Source organism: Rattus norvegicus, chromosome 1, assembly GCF_036323735.1.
Source record: "Rattus norvegicus strain BN/NHsdMcwi chromosome 1, GRCr8, whole genome shotgun sequence".
NCBI lineage: Eukaryota > Metazoa > Chordata > Mammalia > Rodentia > Muridae > Rattus > Rattus norvegicus.
The window spans coordinates 194,266,349-194,283,436 of record NC_086019.1 but is presented as its reverse complement, the minus strand read 5'-3'; the positions used below and the strand labels follow the sequence as shown (position 1 = coordinate 194,283,436).

The 17,088-nt window shown below is 49.2% G+C and overlaps 1 protein-coding gene across 24 annotated transcripts in view; it reads left to right on the top strand.

Moving 5' to 3' along the window:
• The first annotated feature begins 2,522 nt into the window (after positions 1 to 2,522).
• Fgfr2 (fibroblast growth factor receptor 2) overlaps positions 2,523 to 17,088 on the top strand; it is a 105,212-nt gene continuing 90,646 nt past the window's right edge. For 12 of the 24 annotated variants that reach the window (XM_006230393.5, XM_063281101.1, XM_063281100.1 and 9 more), the window contains exons 1-2: positions 2,834 to 2,975; positions 6,767 to 7,068. In XM_006230393.5, the coding sequence (XP_006230455.1) occupies positions 6,903 to 7,068 (166 nt within the window). In that variant the 5' untranslated portion in view covers positions 2,834 to 2,975; positions 6,767 to 6,902. The other 12 variants (NM_001109896.1, NM_001109895.1, NM_001109894.1 and 9 more) reach the window with 5 other exon arrangements.

Below are 17,088 nucleotides of genomic sequence, written 5' to 3'. Positions count from 1 at the left end.
AGGGACAGTGGCTTCCTGGGCCATTAATTTATGTGAGAATGTGTTAACCTCATTTTCAATGGCTGGTGGACCCACTGCAGTAGGGAAACGTCTCTCTGTCCTGAGACACGGAGTTTCCCATCAGTGGGGATCATAAAGATAGAAGCACCATCTTGCAGCAGGACCATAGCCTTCCCTTTGTGACTTCAGGTCAGAGAATGAGCATAGGTTGGCACCCCCCAGTGAATGGTTCAGTGGTACCTGGCTGCGGTGTTCCCATCCAGGCCATAGAACTCACCCAAAACACACCCCTTTCCACTAAACATATAAACAGACCACTTCGTTTGGAAATCAGGCTGCTATTTTGGTTGAGTTCTCAAACTATAATTTCATAACTATTTGCCCGAGGCATTGGAAATGGATTTGCTACTCCTCCATTTTAAGTGATTTGCATAAAAGTTTCCAAGGCTATGCTGTGAGTAAAGACCATCCTCTGATCATGTGGGGGATGCCTGAGGAATTCATGTGTGTAAACCGCATGAAGTCGAGGGTTAGGGATTCTCGTACCTCTCCTCTTCCAAACCTGCTTCCCAGGTGAGCTTTCCTGAGGCTTTGTTTGTCTTCAGGCACCAGAGGGAGTCTAGGCTTTCCTGAACTTAGTGACTTTTTTGAGTCAGGGTCTCAGGGAGCCCAGGCCTGATACGAACTCAGCACGTACCTGAGACTGGTTTCAAACTCCCCAACTTTTCTTTATCGTGTGAGGTCTGGGAATACAGCATGTACTATTATGATTGGCTCACTAATCAAGATTTTATTTATTTATTTAGACACAATGTAGCTGTCTTCAAACTTACCATGTAGACCAAGTCGGCCCCCCGCCGCACTCAAGGCAATTCTCCTGCCTCACACACTTCTGAGTGTAGGGTTACAATTTATGTGGCCTTGAACTTAAGCACCGTTGCTCAAGGGTTGAAGGAAGGAAAGGGAACACATATTGAGAGATAAATGATCCCAAGATAGTCTAGTGGAAGAGACAAATGGGAGATGCCAATCAGTTACAACCCGGCCTGACAGTTTCGTTAAAGACTCCTGCTTTGCAACGTTAGAGTCAGAGAGAGGAATCCAATTTGCTCAAGATCAGACGACTTTTTCTTTTCTGATAGAGTGCATGTATTTTCTGTTTCTGTTTCTTTGTTTCTTTCTTGTGGGTGTGGAGATCAGACACAGGGCCTTGTACGTCAAGGCAAGCCATCTACCACTGCACTACATCTCCAATGCCTCTCTAGACTCTTGGATTTCTTCCCATTCATTCATTCATTCATTCATTCATTCATTCATTCATTCATTCATTCTCATTTTATTTGATGAGTTATGGACGTTTGCCTGCATGTCCATCTGCACACTGTGCATGCAGTATCCCCAGAAGCCAGTAGAGGGTGTCGGGGCCCCTGGAACTGGAGTAAAAGGTGGTTGTGAGCCAGCATGTGGATGCTGGGAATTGAGCCGGTCTCTGGTAGTACTCTTAACCACTGAGCCATTTCTCCAGCCTCACTTTCTTTTAAATATTTATTTTTATTTATTTATTTATTTTTTGGTTCTTTTTTTCGGAGCTGGGGTATTTTTATTTTTAAACTATGTGACTGTATCTTTGTGTTCACCAGTGCAGCTTCCTAAGGAGACCAGAGGTTTTGGATGCCTCTGCAGCCGGAGTTACAGGCCATTGTGAGTGCCTGATAGTATGCCAGCCATTGGTTTCTGGCCCTCTGGAAGGCAGGAAGCACTCTAAACTTCTGAATCATCTCTCCAGCCCTCCTTTGGATTTCTTTATGTTAATCTCGTTATGTTTGTGTTTAATTGATACTATTAAACAAGATGTTTTCTGTTTTTGGCTTTTTCGAAGACAGCCACATTTAAGGGCTCAACCAGCAGCCAGTTGTGTTAACCTCTCGGATCTTCAGTTTTCTTGTCAGAATCTGGCTATGTTACTCTGTGGGCAGATGTGCGGACTAAGTACAATTACCTATTCACTTGGTCCTTTCCCAAACACACGCCCCCTTCTATTGTTCAGAAGAACAAGATAATGCAACACCTTCCACGAACATTAGCTGCTTCTACCCTCGAAGCTTCAGTGACGCGAAATGTCTGGCCCTAGTACGCTGCAGACCTATTCTAAGGTGTCTGAAGTTGCACAGCATTCTGCCATTTGTTTCCTAACTTGACATAAAACAACTTAACTTATTCTCTCTGCACCGAAGCTGGCTGGCTACGAGGGGACAGAGGCGTACAGGGCGGTTCACTAGCCGGGTTCCGAGAGGTCATCTGTGCACCCCTGCGGGCAGCGCGGCGGGGCCCCTCGCCTGCCTGGCGGGTGTCTCTTTGCGGCTGCTAGGCGTCGGGAGCCGCGCGGGGCTCGGGACTGCCCCAGCGCGCAGCGCTGATTGGCAGAGCGGGCGCCGCCGTCCAGGAAACGGCTCGGGTTTCAGCGGGGGGCGTGACCCGCCCGAGGAGGCTGCGGCGGCGGCGCGGGCGGCGCGGGGAGAGCGCCGGGAGAGGCGAGCGGCGGCGGCGGGCGCAGAGCGGGCGCACGGACGATCGAGCGCGCGGCTGCCAGAGCTCCGGTGCTGAGGCTGCCTGTGTGTCCCTGGCCCGGCGTGGCGACTGCTCTCCGGGCTGGCGGGGGCCGGGCGTGAGCCCCCGGGCCTCAGCGTTCCTGAGCGCTGCGAGTGTTCACCACTCGCCAGCAAAGTTTGGAGTAGGCAACGCCAAGCCCCAGTTCTTTCTTCTGCTGCTGCCCAGATCCGAGGGCAGCTCCGGCGTCATGTCCGCGCTGTTCTGCGATCCCCAGCGCGCGTGAAGCCTCGGAACCTTGGCGCCCGCTTCCACCCAAGGGATCATTCTCTTTTTGGAGTTTTCCTCCGAGCTCATCGCCTGCTCCATCCCGACCCACTCAGGGCTTCGACGCCAACACCGAGCGCAGAGGAGCGCTGCCATTCAAGGTAATCGTCGTACCGAACGCCTTCCGGAGCTTCGCCAGCCGGGAAAGTGGGTTCAGTGGGAGGATGCGAGGCGCAGGATCCCGGGGAGGAGGGCGCGGGTAAAACGATTTGGGGGCGCGCCCTGTCAGTCTCTGGCTGTATTGGTGATGGAGGAGTGGATGAATGCGGATGGCTGGCTTTTGGGGGGGGGTTCTTTCAGCACCTCCATCCAAATGCTGACATCTGTCTCTGCCGCCGGCACCCCTTTCCTGTCAGACTCCGGCGGGCACAGTCCTGCCTACTGGGCGCGTTCCTTTGAGCTCAGAGCCGGCGCGCCGTGGGGCCGCCTGCCAGTGGCACAGCCCATAGGCGGAGGTTCGGGAAGGGCATCTTTGGGGTGCCTGGTTCTTGGATTCTGGAAGCTCCAGCCTGGTACTACACAGACCCTTGGGAGAGGTTCTTTCTTGGGAAGAAACTGCTGGAGTGTGTCAGGCAACATCCCCAAAGGGATGGAGATGCCCGGATGACACCTTTGGGGAGGCAATGGCTTTGGTTCGGGATTCCGGTGCTGGCGGTCCCTCTCTGGTCACAGCGGTTGGCGCAGGAGGGATCGCCGCGCGCCTGGGGCTAGGGGGCGAACTGGACCGACTTTTCCTAGTTCTTCTAGCAGCTCCTACCGCAGCCGCGCCGAGATGTTGAAAGCACAGGCGAGTTCTAACTTGCGCGCTCATTCTTTCAGCGCGGGGGAATCGGCAGAGGGCCCTGCGTGGCGCTGTCTTCCACCGTCGCGGCCAGGGGGCAGGCGCGGGAGGCCAGCTTCAGCTCCGCGCCCCTGCAAACTTCCCAAGACCTTCCTTCCTCAATCCCCCCCACGTCTCCCCCCCCCCCCCAGTTCAATAAAACCTACCCTTAGAAGCAGACTTGCTTTCAAACTCTGGGCACCCATTATGTGTTTGGTGTGAAACGCTATCAACATTTAAAACTCTATTGTCCTTAGCGTCCCAAATCCCTGTAAATCTTCTACCAGCCTGGACTCATTTTCATCTGAAAAGCCTGTTTAGTTTGAATAGAAAAGCAATCAGGCGCCCCTCTCCCTCTCGTTGGAATGTCAATTAAAATGCAGATTTCTCAGAGCTCTTTAGCGCCCCAAGAAGAGGGACAAAACAGGATATTCCAGGCTGACAAATGAAAGAAACGCTACAATGAAATAGGGTGGCGATGTGCACCCCAAGCTGCTCGGAGTACGGCAGTTTATATTTTTGGGATTTCATTGTGTTTAGGACCCCCCTCCTCGCCTCCTCGAACCCATGACAGCTCCCTTCCTTAATTCATCCGGGATCGAGAAGTAAAGGAGCCTTGAGTCAGGTTAGGGGGCCTACATATAGTATTAACCTGGGAGTGTTGACTTCTCCCATGAGAAATCCACTTGGGAACAAAATGTCAATTGCACAGTCCACTGAGGTATCCTGGAACTACCCTTTAAGGTAGCAACACACCCCTCCTTGCCCCCCCCCAACTCCCTCCAGGCTGGCCTTAAATTAACCTTGCGAGATGGGGAAGAGTGTGTGTAAACGTGTACAACACTGCGCAAGCTCGCCAGCCCTTTCTGCTGGTCACTTTGCCTGTCTTTGGAGGCAGACGTGTGTGGAGATGACCCCAAGGGGCGGGTGGCCGTGAAGAACCATCCGTCAGAGCGAGGGTGAGGACTCCTCCCTCTAGGCTGAGAAGAGAGTCCCCTTTCAGGGGGAAAAAATAAACACGCTGGGGCTTTCTCTGGGGCTCAGCCTCCAGGAAGGATTATGGTATTGAAGGCAGGAAGCTGGGATTGTGGCCGCCAGCAGCATGCTGGGCCTGTGTTCCCAACACGGAGCCTTGGGACCTAATTATCCTGCCTAGGAGGTCGCTCAGCACTTTTGTCCACTCCGGTGAGGAGCTGCGCAGACCTGCTGCCTTCACTTCTCGCCTTACAGAGGTTTGAGGAGGGGGCTGCCGTGGGACTGGGCCTTCGAAGAACCAACGTTCAAATTGAGTCAGCCTGGGGCACTGGCCATCTTCCACATTCCGCTGGAACTGAGGCACTCCTGGGTAGTGACTAGTAGGGAAGGTGGCCTGAGCACCCTGCTGCAGGACCTACTAGAGTCTGAGATTGTAAAGTTGCTAGAGAGGCGGAGGATTGACCTGCATTCTGAAAGCTCTTAGTAAATCAATGAGAAGGCTTGTGTAGTCTCCTTGACAGGTATGTAGACATAGACAGTGAAATATCTTTTTGGGACTCTTGGCTTTAAAAAGAAAGAAGACTTGGGAAACAAAAATCCTTCAAGGTGTCTAGAAACCCTGGGCCCATAAATGCGTGATCAAACACATGTGCACGTGCAGGCGTGCACAGACAGACAGACAGACAGACAGACACTCACTTTCCTGGATTTTGTTGTTAGCTATACCATTTTACCTGTGCTTAAAAGACAGAAACAAACAACAGCTTCTTATTTCCCTCTTGGAGATGGTGCATCCTCTCTGCTTTTTAATCTCAGAGAAGGGTGAAAGGAACAGATCCTAGGATAGGGAGGGCTTCAGGGAGGTTCTGGCAGTGTCGATCGAAATCCTGTGTTCTAATTGAAAGCATCAAAAGTGTGGGATTAGACACCTCTCTCTTTCTCTCTAAAACGCTCACCCATTCCCAGTCTCATAAAATGTGCACACCACAGGATCCAAAGCCCATGGCTTTGTCCGATCCTTTCCTGTTTGAGCAGATTCTCTAAGAGCTTGTGCATTCTGACTCAAGACTGAGTCACTGAAGACACTGAACAAACGTAAAGCTATTTGTACTGTGGTAAGCTTTCTTGGGAAGTTCTCTGCTTTGGATCTAATGAGTTGAGTGCCCCCTGTAACTGATACTTGGGAAGTTTAGCCAATAGGTTACATATTGAAAGTTCGCAGGCCAATCACACACCACAAACTGCTTGTACATATCATCACCGTTCCTAATAGAATCTTGAATTATTCCTCAAGGTTTGTATCTGCTCTGTATCTTTACCCCTTTGACGTACGCTGAAGGTATTTAGTTAGTATGCCTGCCTGTACACTGCCGCGTAGTCAGTGGAAGGGAATTCAGGCTTTGAATCCCCCGGTTGGATTAAACTCACTCTTTGTAAGTGGCGGCTTGGCGAAAGATTGAAATACACGCCCGCGTTTGAAAATGAATTCTGACAAGTGTAAACTGGTGGGAATTTTTTTGTAGCCTTCCTGAGATTCTTTGATTCTGTCGGTCTCCTTTTCTTTCTGAGAACCATTCTGGAGCGGGGGACATGCAGCTCGGCTCAGCTGAAATGCGGCTCTCAGAGCAAACCCTTCCTCCAGTCAGCTTCTTAAAGGCCAGCTGGAATAAGAGAAGTTAATGAGGCTGGTCGTGCCAAGCCCAGCGTTTTAAACTCGGTTTTTTTTTTTTTTTTTGTTTTTTTTGTTTTTTTTTTTGCAGTTGTCCTTGAGAGGAAGGAAGGTCAAGTTGCTTCAGCAACCTGGTGGCTTGATAGTGGATGGAGGGGCGCACTGCATGGCTGGGTGGCTGGGTCCTATAGTGATGGTTTATCTTTGTGTGTCTTAAAAGTAAGCTTTTTGAAAAGATTGGTTTACTCCAGTTTGTGGACGCCTCTGGAAACACCTGGGACGCTGAGGTGAGGATGGAAGGCTTTTCCGATAATGAGAAAAAATGTGTTTGCGAATGTATTGAGAGGCTGAGAAACGGTTTTTATCCCATCTGGGTTTAAGCTGGCTGGCACGGGGGGAGAGACTGAATCTGGCTGATTCTCTTTCAGGGGCGGCCGCAGCAGCAGCAGCAGCGACAGCAGCAGCAACAACAGCCTGAGCAAGCCACAGCAGCGCCCTGGCTCCTGAGCCCCCCGTGGGCTGAAGGCATTGCAGGTAGCCCATGGTCCCTGAAGAAGTGTGCAGATGGGATTACCGTCCACATGGAGATATGGAACAGGACCAGGGATTGGCACCGTGACCATGGTCAGCTGGGGGCGCTTCATCTGCCTGGTCTTGGTCACCATGGCAACCTTGTCCCTGGCCCGGCCCTCCTTCAGTTTAGTTGAAGATACCACTTTAGAACCAGAAGGTAAGTTCTTGCATGTCATTTTAAGGGTACCAAGTTATTTTGGGGATGTGTCTGGGGGAAGTGGTCTTTGAACGGAAGGCCTATTTCAGCCTGCTGCCTTATGAGGGTGATCTCTCTCCACATCTTCCATATCAGACCGTAGAAGGGAGGGTCTTGGCTCCCAGGCATGAGTGGAGTGGTTTGATTTGCCCTGTTCTCTGTGCTTGGGTGAGGGAGGTGGCAGCAGTTCTTTGCAGCACTCTGGAGGGGACATACCCTGGCTGGGTGACTGTGGCCTTCTGCGGTTGCTTTTTTAGATGGAGGGAAAGCCTTGAATCCACTATCTTTTGGCTAAAGGAGATAGGCAGCCTCTGAAGGCTGACGTTTTCTCGAGTTGTTTAGGAGAAACAGTGGTTCTGAAGTTGAGCACCAAGAGCCGTGCCATGCTGGATTGAGTTTTAAGCTGCTGTAAGCTTTGTGCTTACGTCCAGTATCACAGAGGGGCAGGCTTTATGCTGGGAAGATTCGAAAGTGAATTGGCCAAGAGCCTCCCCCATCCGAGGAAACGCCAGATTTCACTAGTGTTTGGCTCTGCACACTTGGTTGCAGATGAGAAATAGGCTAGTTGTGAGGAGGAGAAGATGGCTGAAAATCCTGAGCTGGGCAAAGAGCTGGTCCTTCTCCCAGGTCCTTCAGAGCCGGGGTCCATAGCCAAGCCTCTCTGCTTGGTGCAGCATGGGAATCTGTCATCGGGAAGGAATATTGGTAGGCGAGTTATTTTTTGAGTGGTAATCCGAGCGTGACACTGCAGATCGCAGCACTCATCGCCACTTAATGAACGTGTTTGCCGAGGGCCCACCTGGTGCCGGCTGGCTTTGGAGTCCGTTATGGTCCTGAGTGCTGGCGGGTCAGCTGAGTTGCTGTTGTTACACACCCTGAATCAGGGTCCTGAGGAGCAGTTCGTCCAGAGGGGGATGGTAAGGGGTGGGGACAGAAACCCCACCCCCCAAGGATGTCCCCAAGGAGGGCTTGTATCCATCTAAGAGGGGTCCCCAGTAAGATCCACTCAGGCATTCTCACTGGCTTTGTGTGAATGAGACGTGTGTGTGTGTGTGTGTGTGTGTGTGTGTGTGTGTGTGTGTGTGTGAGTGAGTGAGGTGGGGTGGGGTGGGGTGTGGGGGATGGGTAGATGGGTGGGTGGGGGGAGGGCACACAGATGCCTGAAAATGTTATAAATTGCCAGGTGTCTTTGGAAAGGAAATGTGGTAGGAGCTTGTGTTCAGGGTTCAGCATACAGCCTCACACCCATTTTTGGAATCACCTCTTTGTAACTTATCCTGTGACGTCAGGGAAAGTGTAATTTGCAACAGGGACACGTTTTTCAAAGGGTTTAATGCGAGAGGAAAGGATTGGGTTTCTGAAAGTCTGGTCTGTACTTCTTTAATTTTGCTAATAATTAAAATGGATGTTCCTCTAATTGCTGGTTTTCCCTGGAGTGTGTGGTTCAGCACAAACCGAGGAAGCTGAGCCGAGGTTTCCTACGGCGTGGGCTTCAGAAACAGCCCCGTTAGGAAAGAATTGTCATTTTTCATCTGGACTCTCGGGGCAGTGTTGCTGTGAGTTGATTTCAGTGCAGGGTATAAAATGGTCCTGGACTCCATCTAATTACCTGAGAAAGGTTACAAGGTGTTTTTATGCGCAGGGAGAAGACAGGTGGGGGAGAGGAAGGACAGTGGGCTGGAGTCCCCCAAACGGCTCTTTGTGTAAGAACTGATATCCAACAATGCTCACATTGTTGAAAGCAGGTCCTCCACCTGGGGACCTGTAGGTACATGTGAGGTTAGGGAGGAAGGCTGAGAAGCCCCAGAAGTTGTAGGTCACACTTTGCCAATGCCCCTGGGTACACTTCACTAGGTTCAGGGTTTGCATGAGATTCGAATCACAGCCAGAGTCGGGAGATGCTGAGGAGAAGGAGAGAAAGAACAGAAAACCGTCTTAAGGTGTGGAGCTTCTCCAGCGCGGGCTTGGAAAATGCAGAGAAGTCTCAGAGCCTGGATTGGTTCTTCTGCTACTGAGTTCGGTGGCACCAATCGTCATCGAACAGTAATGTCCCCAGGCGCCTTCTGAGGTTAAGTTTTCACCAGTGACCTGGACAGAAAGAGCAGAAAGCACAGCTCCTGGCCTTGATGGTGGCCTTGGCCATTACCATCCCCAGCGAGTGGGGACAAGGTGGTGCCAGTTCTCGGTGCGGCAAACAAGTTACCCTGAGATGAAAGTTGCTTTCGGATGGAGGATTCGGTGATGCTGGATTCCTGCAGGATCAGGCTGACATTGCCAACGATATCCAGGTGACTAGAAGGCCATCAAGCTAGAGATTAGGTTCCGTGCTAGGCTCTGGTGTCTAATACGTGCACATCCCTCCAGCGGTCATATTTGGTGCAACCAGAACTTCAGCTAAGACTAAGTTCAGCCTCCATCTTCTGAAGCTCTACCACAGAAGACGTCGGTGCGCTAATTTAGAAGCTCAGTTTAGATAATGTCTATCGGGCCAGACAAATATGTAATCAGGAAGTTCCTAGAAAGAGCCCATGCCTTCCTGCTGAGGAGTCCTTTTGACCCTCTAGGGAGTGTTATATTCAGCCATGTAGTTCTGTGTAGTTTATGTTGTCATATAATGTGTGTCCTCATCCCCAATCCTATCCTGTCTCTGGACACTTTCTCAAGTGGCAGCAGCAGGGTTGGGTCAAGTCAGTTGACCTAAGAAGACAGTAATCTCTATAAGACGTTGCTCAGTATTTCAGGATAGAAATGACAGTACCCGACTGACTGGTCATCCCCGTGACAAAGGACAACAGTGTCAACAGTTGCAGATTGCGGAGGGGTGGTCCCGATTCTATGTACTGTCCTGTTGATTCATATTCTGAATGCTCCCAGTGTAGTCAAGCCTGATTACTGCCAGTCTTGGCTCTTACTTTCAGATTCCCCCTGACATTGTCACCTGCTCTGGTTAATTAAGTCATTGTTGACATTAAGGGAATCTGTTTACCCCAGCCCAGTAGGAGCTAAAATAAAAGGCTTTCCCAACCTCAAACCCTTAATTACTTTCCCACCCTCTGCTAAGTGAAATGTGCAAAGGGACGGCCTGAGGGTTGGGGGTGGGGGGTGATTTATACGCCTTTAAAAACACTAATTCTGGGACAGTCTTCTGGGGTGATGCAGTTCTGGACTGAAGTGAGCCTTTTTAAAGTTCACCCGCAGAAACCTCCTTGAGTGTGAGGGCTGCGTGGAGACCTGCCGAAGGGAGTTTTTCTTTTCCAGGGTGGCTCAAGTCCTTTGTCAGAGAATATCCTACATGCTGTGGTCTCAGCCCTCCACATTTAATTGCCAGTTAGAAGAAGAGAAAAGAAATATCCGCATGGTGCAAGTGGATGATTTAACATAAGTCTTGTGTTTCCTATTATCTGCATTTTTTGTTCCTCAGTGTGAGTGTGAATATTTAAGAGTTGACTGTAACTTGATAGTTTGCTGAGGAACAAGGGCTTATTCTTGGTCAATTAAACCAAATGCAGGCGCATGCTGTTAAACACACAATGAAGTACACATTCTTTATTAGAATATAGCATATTTCACAATTCATAGGCAAAGAGCTGTGTTTAATATTACTTCTAGAGCAAAAATCTGGCCAGCCCAGAAAATTGGCATTTATATAACTCTTTCTAGCTTCCACTGATCTGAATAGAGCAAGTTGTGTGTGTGTGTGTGTGTGTGTGTGTGTGTGTTGACTGTTTATTTCAATCAGTTAAAAGACTAAATCACTTACTTAAAAAAAATAGCCTCCCCTTGTTTTTAAGGTTTATTTTCTAATTAATTTAAATTAGGTGTATGTGTGTGTATTTCTGTGTGGGCATGTGTGGTGTGTGCACAAGAGGGTGGGTCCCCCTGGAGGTCAGAGGTTTTTGAGGCCTGGGAGCTGGGTCTGGAAGTGAACGTGGATGCTCTACAAGAACAATACATGCCTATAGAAAGGGAGCTGTGTCTTCTGCTCCAAGATATTTTAAAATTTTTCTTTTTTCTTTTTCTGTTGAGGGTGAGAATTCAACTAACCAAGCATTCCAATATGAGATGTTTCCAATATATGATTTAATGAATAATTACATGGTTATGAAATAACTGGGGTAGTGTTTAAACAGGAAGGGGATGTTTAATGTTCACATTCTCCATGGAGTGCGTGCAGTAGCCTATGTGTGCAGTGGCCTTGTGCACCCAGTAGCCTGTGTGTGCTGGAGCTCTCACACTTCAGACAGTTTGGCTACTTACATAGTTAGGGTGGTCATGAGAAGACAACTAAGTCCCTTTCGTCAGGGTCTGTCTTACTTTTCCATTTCTGAATGATCCAGCAGGGTGTCTTGTCTTGGTCAACAGCTAGGAATTATTTTGGGGGAAGGGATGCTGCAGGCTATTTTACAGATAATTATGGGTTTCCTGTGCAGAACTGTCCCTGTAGGGGCTGGAGCGATGGTTCCGTGATTAAGAGCACTTCCTCATTTCTCAGAGGACCAGTGTTGGGTCCCCAACACCCACAGGGAAGTGCTCCTGGTTGTCTTTATCTCCAGCTGCTGGAAGCTCCACCCCTCTGACCTACTGTTGCCTGCACACGCCCTTCTCACCCATGGGCTGTCCTTGCCCTTACTGTCTTTATTGCTTTGTAGAGAATGGTGGGGAAAAAATTCAAGATGGCAGTCCCATTGATGACTACTGTTTAGTGTAGCCTTTTATTAAAATACAGTTGGTGAGCAAGGCAATGGTGGTGCACACCTTTAATCACAACACCAGGGAGGCAGAGGCAGGTGGCCCTTGAGATTGGGCCAGCCTGGTGTACAGAGTGAGTGTCAGGACTGCACAGAAAAACCCTGTTTCGGAAAACAAAACCAAACAAAAAAAAAACAACACCCCTCCCCGCCACCCACATTCACATAATTACTCACCAAAACCTTGAAGATGTAGTTTTACAAAAGTGTATTTAACTGTCAGGACTAGCCATGAGCATTCTTTTGTGCCAGTGGTTTGTTTTTTGAGATGGGCATCTCCCACAGACTGGCTTGGGATTTGCCATGTAGGCCAGGTTGTTCTAGAACTTTCAATCCCCACCTCAACTTCCACACCTAGCTGTCCGTCATTCTTGAAGAGCATGTATCTCGATTTTCAGTAATTTTGAAAAACTTGGACTAGGGTTTATTTTTCACGTTGATTTATTTTTACACGTACATGTGTTTTGTCTGCATGTAAGTATATGCACCATGTATGTGTCTGGTGCTTGCAGAGATCAGAAGAGGACCTCCAATCCCCTGGAGGTAGAGTTATATAGGTGATTGTGAACTGCCTTGTGAATCAGGAAATAGCACCCAGTGGTCTTCACCTCACCCATGGCTCTCCAGCCCTGTGATTAAATGTGGAATGTGTTGCTTGTTTGCTTGAGGCCACTGTAGGCAATGATGTGCTCTGTGGACTCTTTACATTTTGAGAATAAAGGAAAGTCCACTGCTTGCTTTTATCTGGGTCAAGTCAGGGAGCTAAACCGTCGCAGACCTCCTCTTTAACTTCTTGTCCAACTAAAGAATCATGATTCCCAAGCCATTTCTGGACAGAGAGAATTTCAGGTTATGGTGACCATGTTTTATGATGATGTTAAAAATAGCTCATAGGGAGAATGCGGATTGAGGAAGGAGAACCTGGCGGGCATGTTTATTTGTGTTATTTATGTAGCACTTTCCCCTAGACATCTCAATCCTGAGCACTAAGGAAATCAACTCATAAATTCCTTCATTGTTTCCTAACCCTGAAAATTGTTTTTTTTTTTTACTTTGTTATACCCGACAGTTTACAAATACTGTTTTTTTCTCCATATGTGACCACGTGTTTTAAAGGTATCTTAACAACTAAAAACGGCCAACTTGGTGTGCTTGAGATCTTTGAGAATAGAGACCTCTGTAAAGTTTATTCTCGTTGGAAACCCTTCAAGTTCACACTGAGAGCTGACAGTTGGCCCTTGAGTCATGTGAGTTGCTTCAAGCTGCCTCTTCCCTGTTCCACCCCAACCCTTTGGATTCCCACTAAGACTGCTGCTTAGCTGATTGTAGCCTGTACAGATATACGCTTCACATTTAAAACCACTCAGGTCTTTAAAGACTAAGGGATCCTGGTTGGACATTTGACTTAAAATTTTAAGTAGAAACTAAGAAAGTTGTTTTGAATCCATATGTGTGTTTGGAGTCTCAAAGGGAATTGCCCTTGGGAGCGGAGTTTGAACGTCTCTACTATCTACGTGACCTCAGTCAAGTAAGATAACCTGGCTGAAATACCAAGATAATATCTCTCTAAACTGTGCAGACTGAATACAAACTGGACTACGGTTTCTGGCTCAGCACTGGTGCTGGGTAAGTTCTGGTTTCCTCCCATCCCACACCCTCGTCAAAGTAAATAAAACCCATATTTCAAAGACCACGCTTGCCTTGTAATCTATGATAAATGGCAAATTTTCAGACATTTAAGTAGAGAAGAACATTAGGCCTTCCTTTATGCAACTCTCTTTTTTTTTTTTTTTTCTGTCCTCTTGGGCTTTTGCAAGCCTCCTGGTGTTCAAGGTTGCCTTTTTATTTCCTTTCTTTTTTAAGGAAGTCGACTGTGGCCACGCAGCACGTAGTGTGAGCTGTGAACGTGGGTAGAGTTTGGCAGGAGAGTCTTCTGTTTGAGGTTCCTAAAGGATCAACATAGGCCAGTGAAGGGCGGTGGAGAGGTTGGTGTGAGCCTGGTTGGGTGTGCCGTAGTGCTCTGTCCAGGCCAGTGAGGAACCTGTCCACCATAGCAGGTGGTGCTTGCCTTTTGCCATCGTCTCCTGTCTCCATTTTCCATTCGCCTGCCAGGGGAGCTAGGTGCTGGGCTTCTGGTGGGCTCCATGGAAGGAAGCTCAAGGGTCTGTGCTGGGATCCAGAGTAGTGGAGGAGCTGAGCATTCATTCGCACCGTTCCTCTAGGAGGGGCTGATGATGGCAGAGGTTCAGGGTGAGATCATGTCCTACAACTCAGTCCTTGGGACTGTGAGGCTTTCCATGAGGGCGGACGAGGTCATGCTCTTCACTCCATGCCTTGTGATGATGATGCTCAAGGTGGTGATGCTGACAGCGGCCAGAGCTTTGTGAAAGTGTCGCACATGTGCTAGGGATGTTGACAGATGGCCCCCACTCAATAAACAGGCAGATCCCAGGATCCCATTTCCGGAATAAAATTTGTGCAATTCTTAGAGATGCTGTGGTTTCCGGCCAACTTCACAGTGACCCTTTAGGTGGATGTCACAGCTCATTTCTCTTTCCTCAGCAAGAGGGTGTTTGGTGGAGTGTTGGCACCCCTCTTGTTTTGTTCTTCATCCCTACTTTGAACATTGAACTTCCGAGGAGAGGCTGGTTGGTTCTGTTTCTCCCTCGCCTGCCCACACCCCTTCCTTAAGTCCTTTGAAGAAGAGTTTCAGACAATAAACGTTTTCTAGCTCTTATATTCTGTAATCCTTTTTTAATGGCCTCTGATGATGTGTAGGGAATTGCTCTATACTCTCTGCTGCCATGGGGACCAGTGGGACACAGCACAGAGTCCTGGATGGTGACTTATGCTGAGCCCCTGAGCCACGAGCTCAGAACAAGAAGGGCCATCTTGTTTTTGCCTGTCTGTTCCTTACTCATCACTAGATCTGCCTTGCCCCAGATTCTACCAAACCTTAGCTTCATTGCATTGCTGTTTTGATAGCAATTCAAGTTTCTCCTTCTAGCATTTCTGCCTTTTATGCAACAAGGTGGGAAATGAAAGGCTACATGTATAGGACTGCCAGGAACTCCTTCAGCCTGTGGCCATGGAAATGACTGGTGTAGAGGCCCTTCCCAGCACTTTCTCCTGAGATTAGAGACTCCCCTATCTTCTCTCCACCTGCTGTCTCCTCCCCTCTACCCCAGGGGAAAAAGAAAAAAAAAATTCCAAGAACTAAAGGTTGGAAGCCAAGACACCCACTCCCCTTCCAGCCCTGGCCAAGAAGGGTGGCCCTAGGGGCAAAAGAAGCCAGGAAATGAAGCCTGTTTTTAAAGCAAGCAAAGCTCACTTCGGTGGCTTTAAAAAAAAAAGTGACCTCTGGTCTTCGCCTGGTATGGAGGTGAGTGTGACCGACTAGGATACAGATAGATCTTTGTGGAGGTCGGTTGCTTGTGCAGTGGGTAGGGATGTTCAGAGGCTGCAGGTCTGAAGTGAGGTGGGGTCACTGTTGACCGGAAAGACCCACATCAGCTTTCCCTCAGCGCTGAATAACCCTTGCATATAATGGCTACTTCCTAAGCTGGTACAGAGAAGAGGCCATCTGCAGGTGTGCTCTTCCAGGTCGGAGTAATTAGTTCCCTTTCAGTTAGTTTCTCCACTTATTGGCTGATTGGGTGACTTTGGGTCTCCTGATTCTCAGGTCTCCACCTCCTGCGTGCTGGAATTACAAGCAGGGACCACTATAGCCTGCTCCCACCTTTGTTGTAGAAGTGTTCACCCTTGAAAGGGTGGCCAGCAGGAGGAAGCTGCACCATGCCTTAGCTGCTCTTAATGTCTCTTTCCTGGCATTTCACCTCTCTGATTGGTTTCTTGCTCAGCCGTCATGGATGCAAGGCAAAGGTTGAGAGGCCAGAAAACCCGTGCTGGTCCTGGGCAGAGCAAAGACGACTTCCTTGCCTGGCACAGTGACATACCTTGTCCTCAGGAAGCCACACTGTTGGGCGCCTTGCCCGGATCTTCCCAGACTCAGTGGTGAAGTCTGAAGGGAGCCACTTTTCAGATTTGTTTGCATTCTGAAAGCCTTTCCCTCTAGGCAAATCTGAGGTCTGCAGAGCAGGAGAGAAAGGTTAGCCATGGTGGTGCCACCCTAATTTGGAACTTCCAAGCAGATGTGGCTTTTGGTCCTCCTGGACAGCATCCCCAGATAGAGAATCCTTGCTTTTCCCTGCAAATCACTATGGAAAAGTGGTCCTTCTGGCTCTGGCCTGCCTTTCGAGGTCCTGTGGTGTTAACCAGCTGGAATGGACGATCCCTGCCCTCTCCTGAAAGCAACTTTCTATGAGGTCATTGCTTGCCGACCATTCCCCCTAGCAGAGATTCTCCTCCAGCTTCTGTGCAGGCCTGAGCTAGCTGAGCCCCAACAACAGGATCAAACCCATTCCAAGAGGAAGGCCACCTGTTCCTCAGTCTCCAGCTGCTGGCCCCTCATTTGCAATTGGCTGGGAAGCTTTGGAGGGGACTGGTCCTGGGGACACATCTGCAGTCTCTGAATGGTGTTGTAACTGGGGTCCCGCTGAGAAAAGAAAGGCCAAGCCCTTTAAATAAACTTGCTGAACAATACCTCCCCAAAGGTCTGGAGTCAGAGAAGCAGGAGGCAGCCTTGCCCTCTAGGGTTAACTCTTAACCTTGCCTTTGTAGCCAGGCCACTTTAAAAACTATTCCTTTATCCAGAAAGCCCTTACCAAGTGGAGGAGGGAGGGGCTGCCTCTGAACAAGGAAAATGTCATATAGGATTTGGGCATCGATCTGCCCCTTAAGGGAATTAGAGGGCAAATATCTCCACTTGAGTGTATGCCATTTATTGAATATTTATCTCAGTGTCAGAGAGGCAAGCTCGGTCCAGATGCAGCTTCTGTAGAGCCACAGGCAACATGAAGTCCGCGCAAACTTGCCTCTGGACTGCAGTTCGGCCTCGGGAACACCTGCCAATTACCCCAGTTCATTGCAAACAGGTCCTCGAGCTGTGGCTGCTTTAGGCACTGGGATTCTTGGACCTGTGTGTAGTTTGGTGTTAGAGCCCCTATTCCCAGCATCTGGGGGGTGGGCGGTGGGGGCTGGGGAGTATGATAACTCAGCCCACTGCTATAGGGACTTCGTGTGTGTGTGTGTGTGTGTGTGTGTGTGTGTGTGTGTGTGTGTGTATTCATTGAATGGGTGAATAGCAGGTGTGCAGGTGTTGTCCACCTTGGTT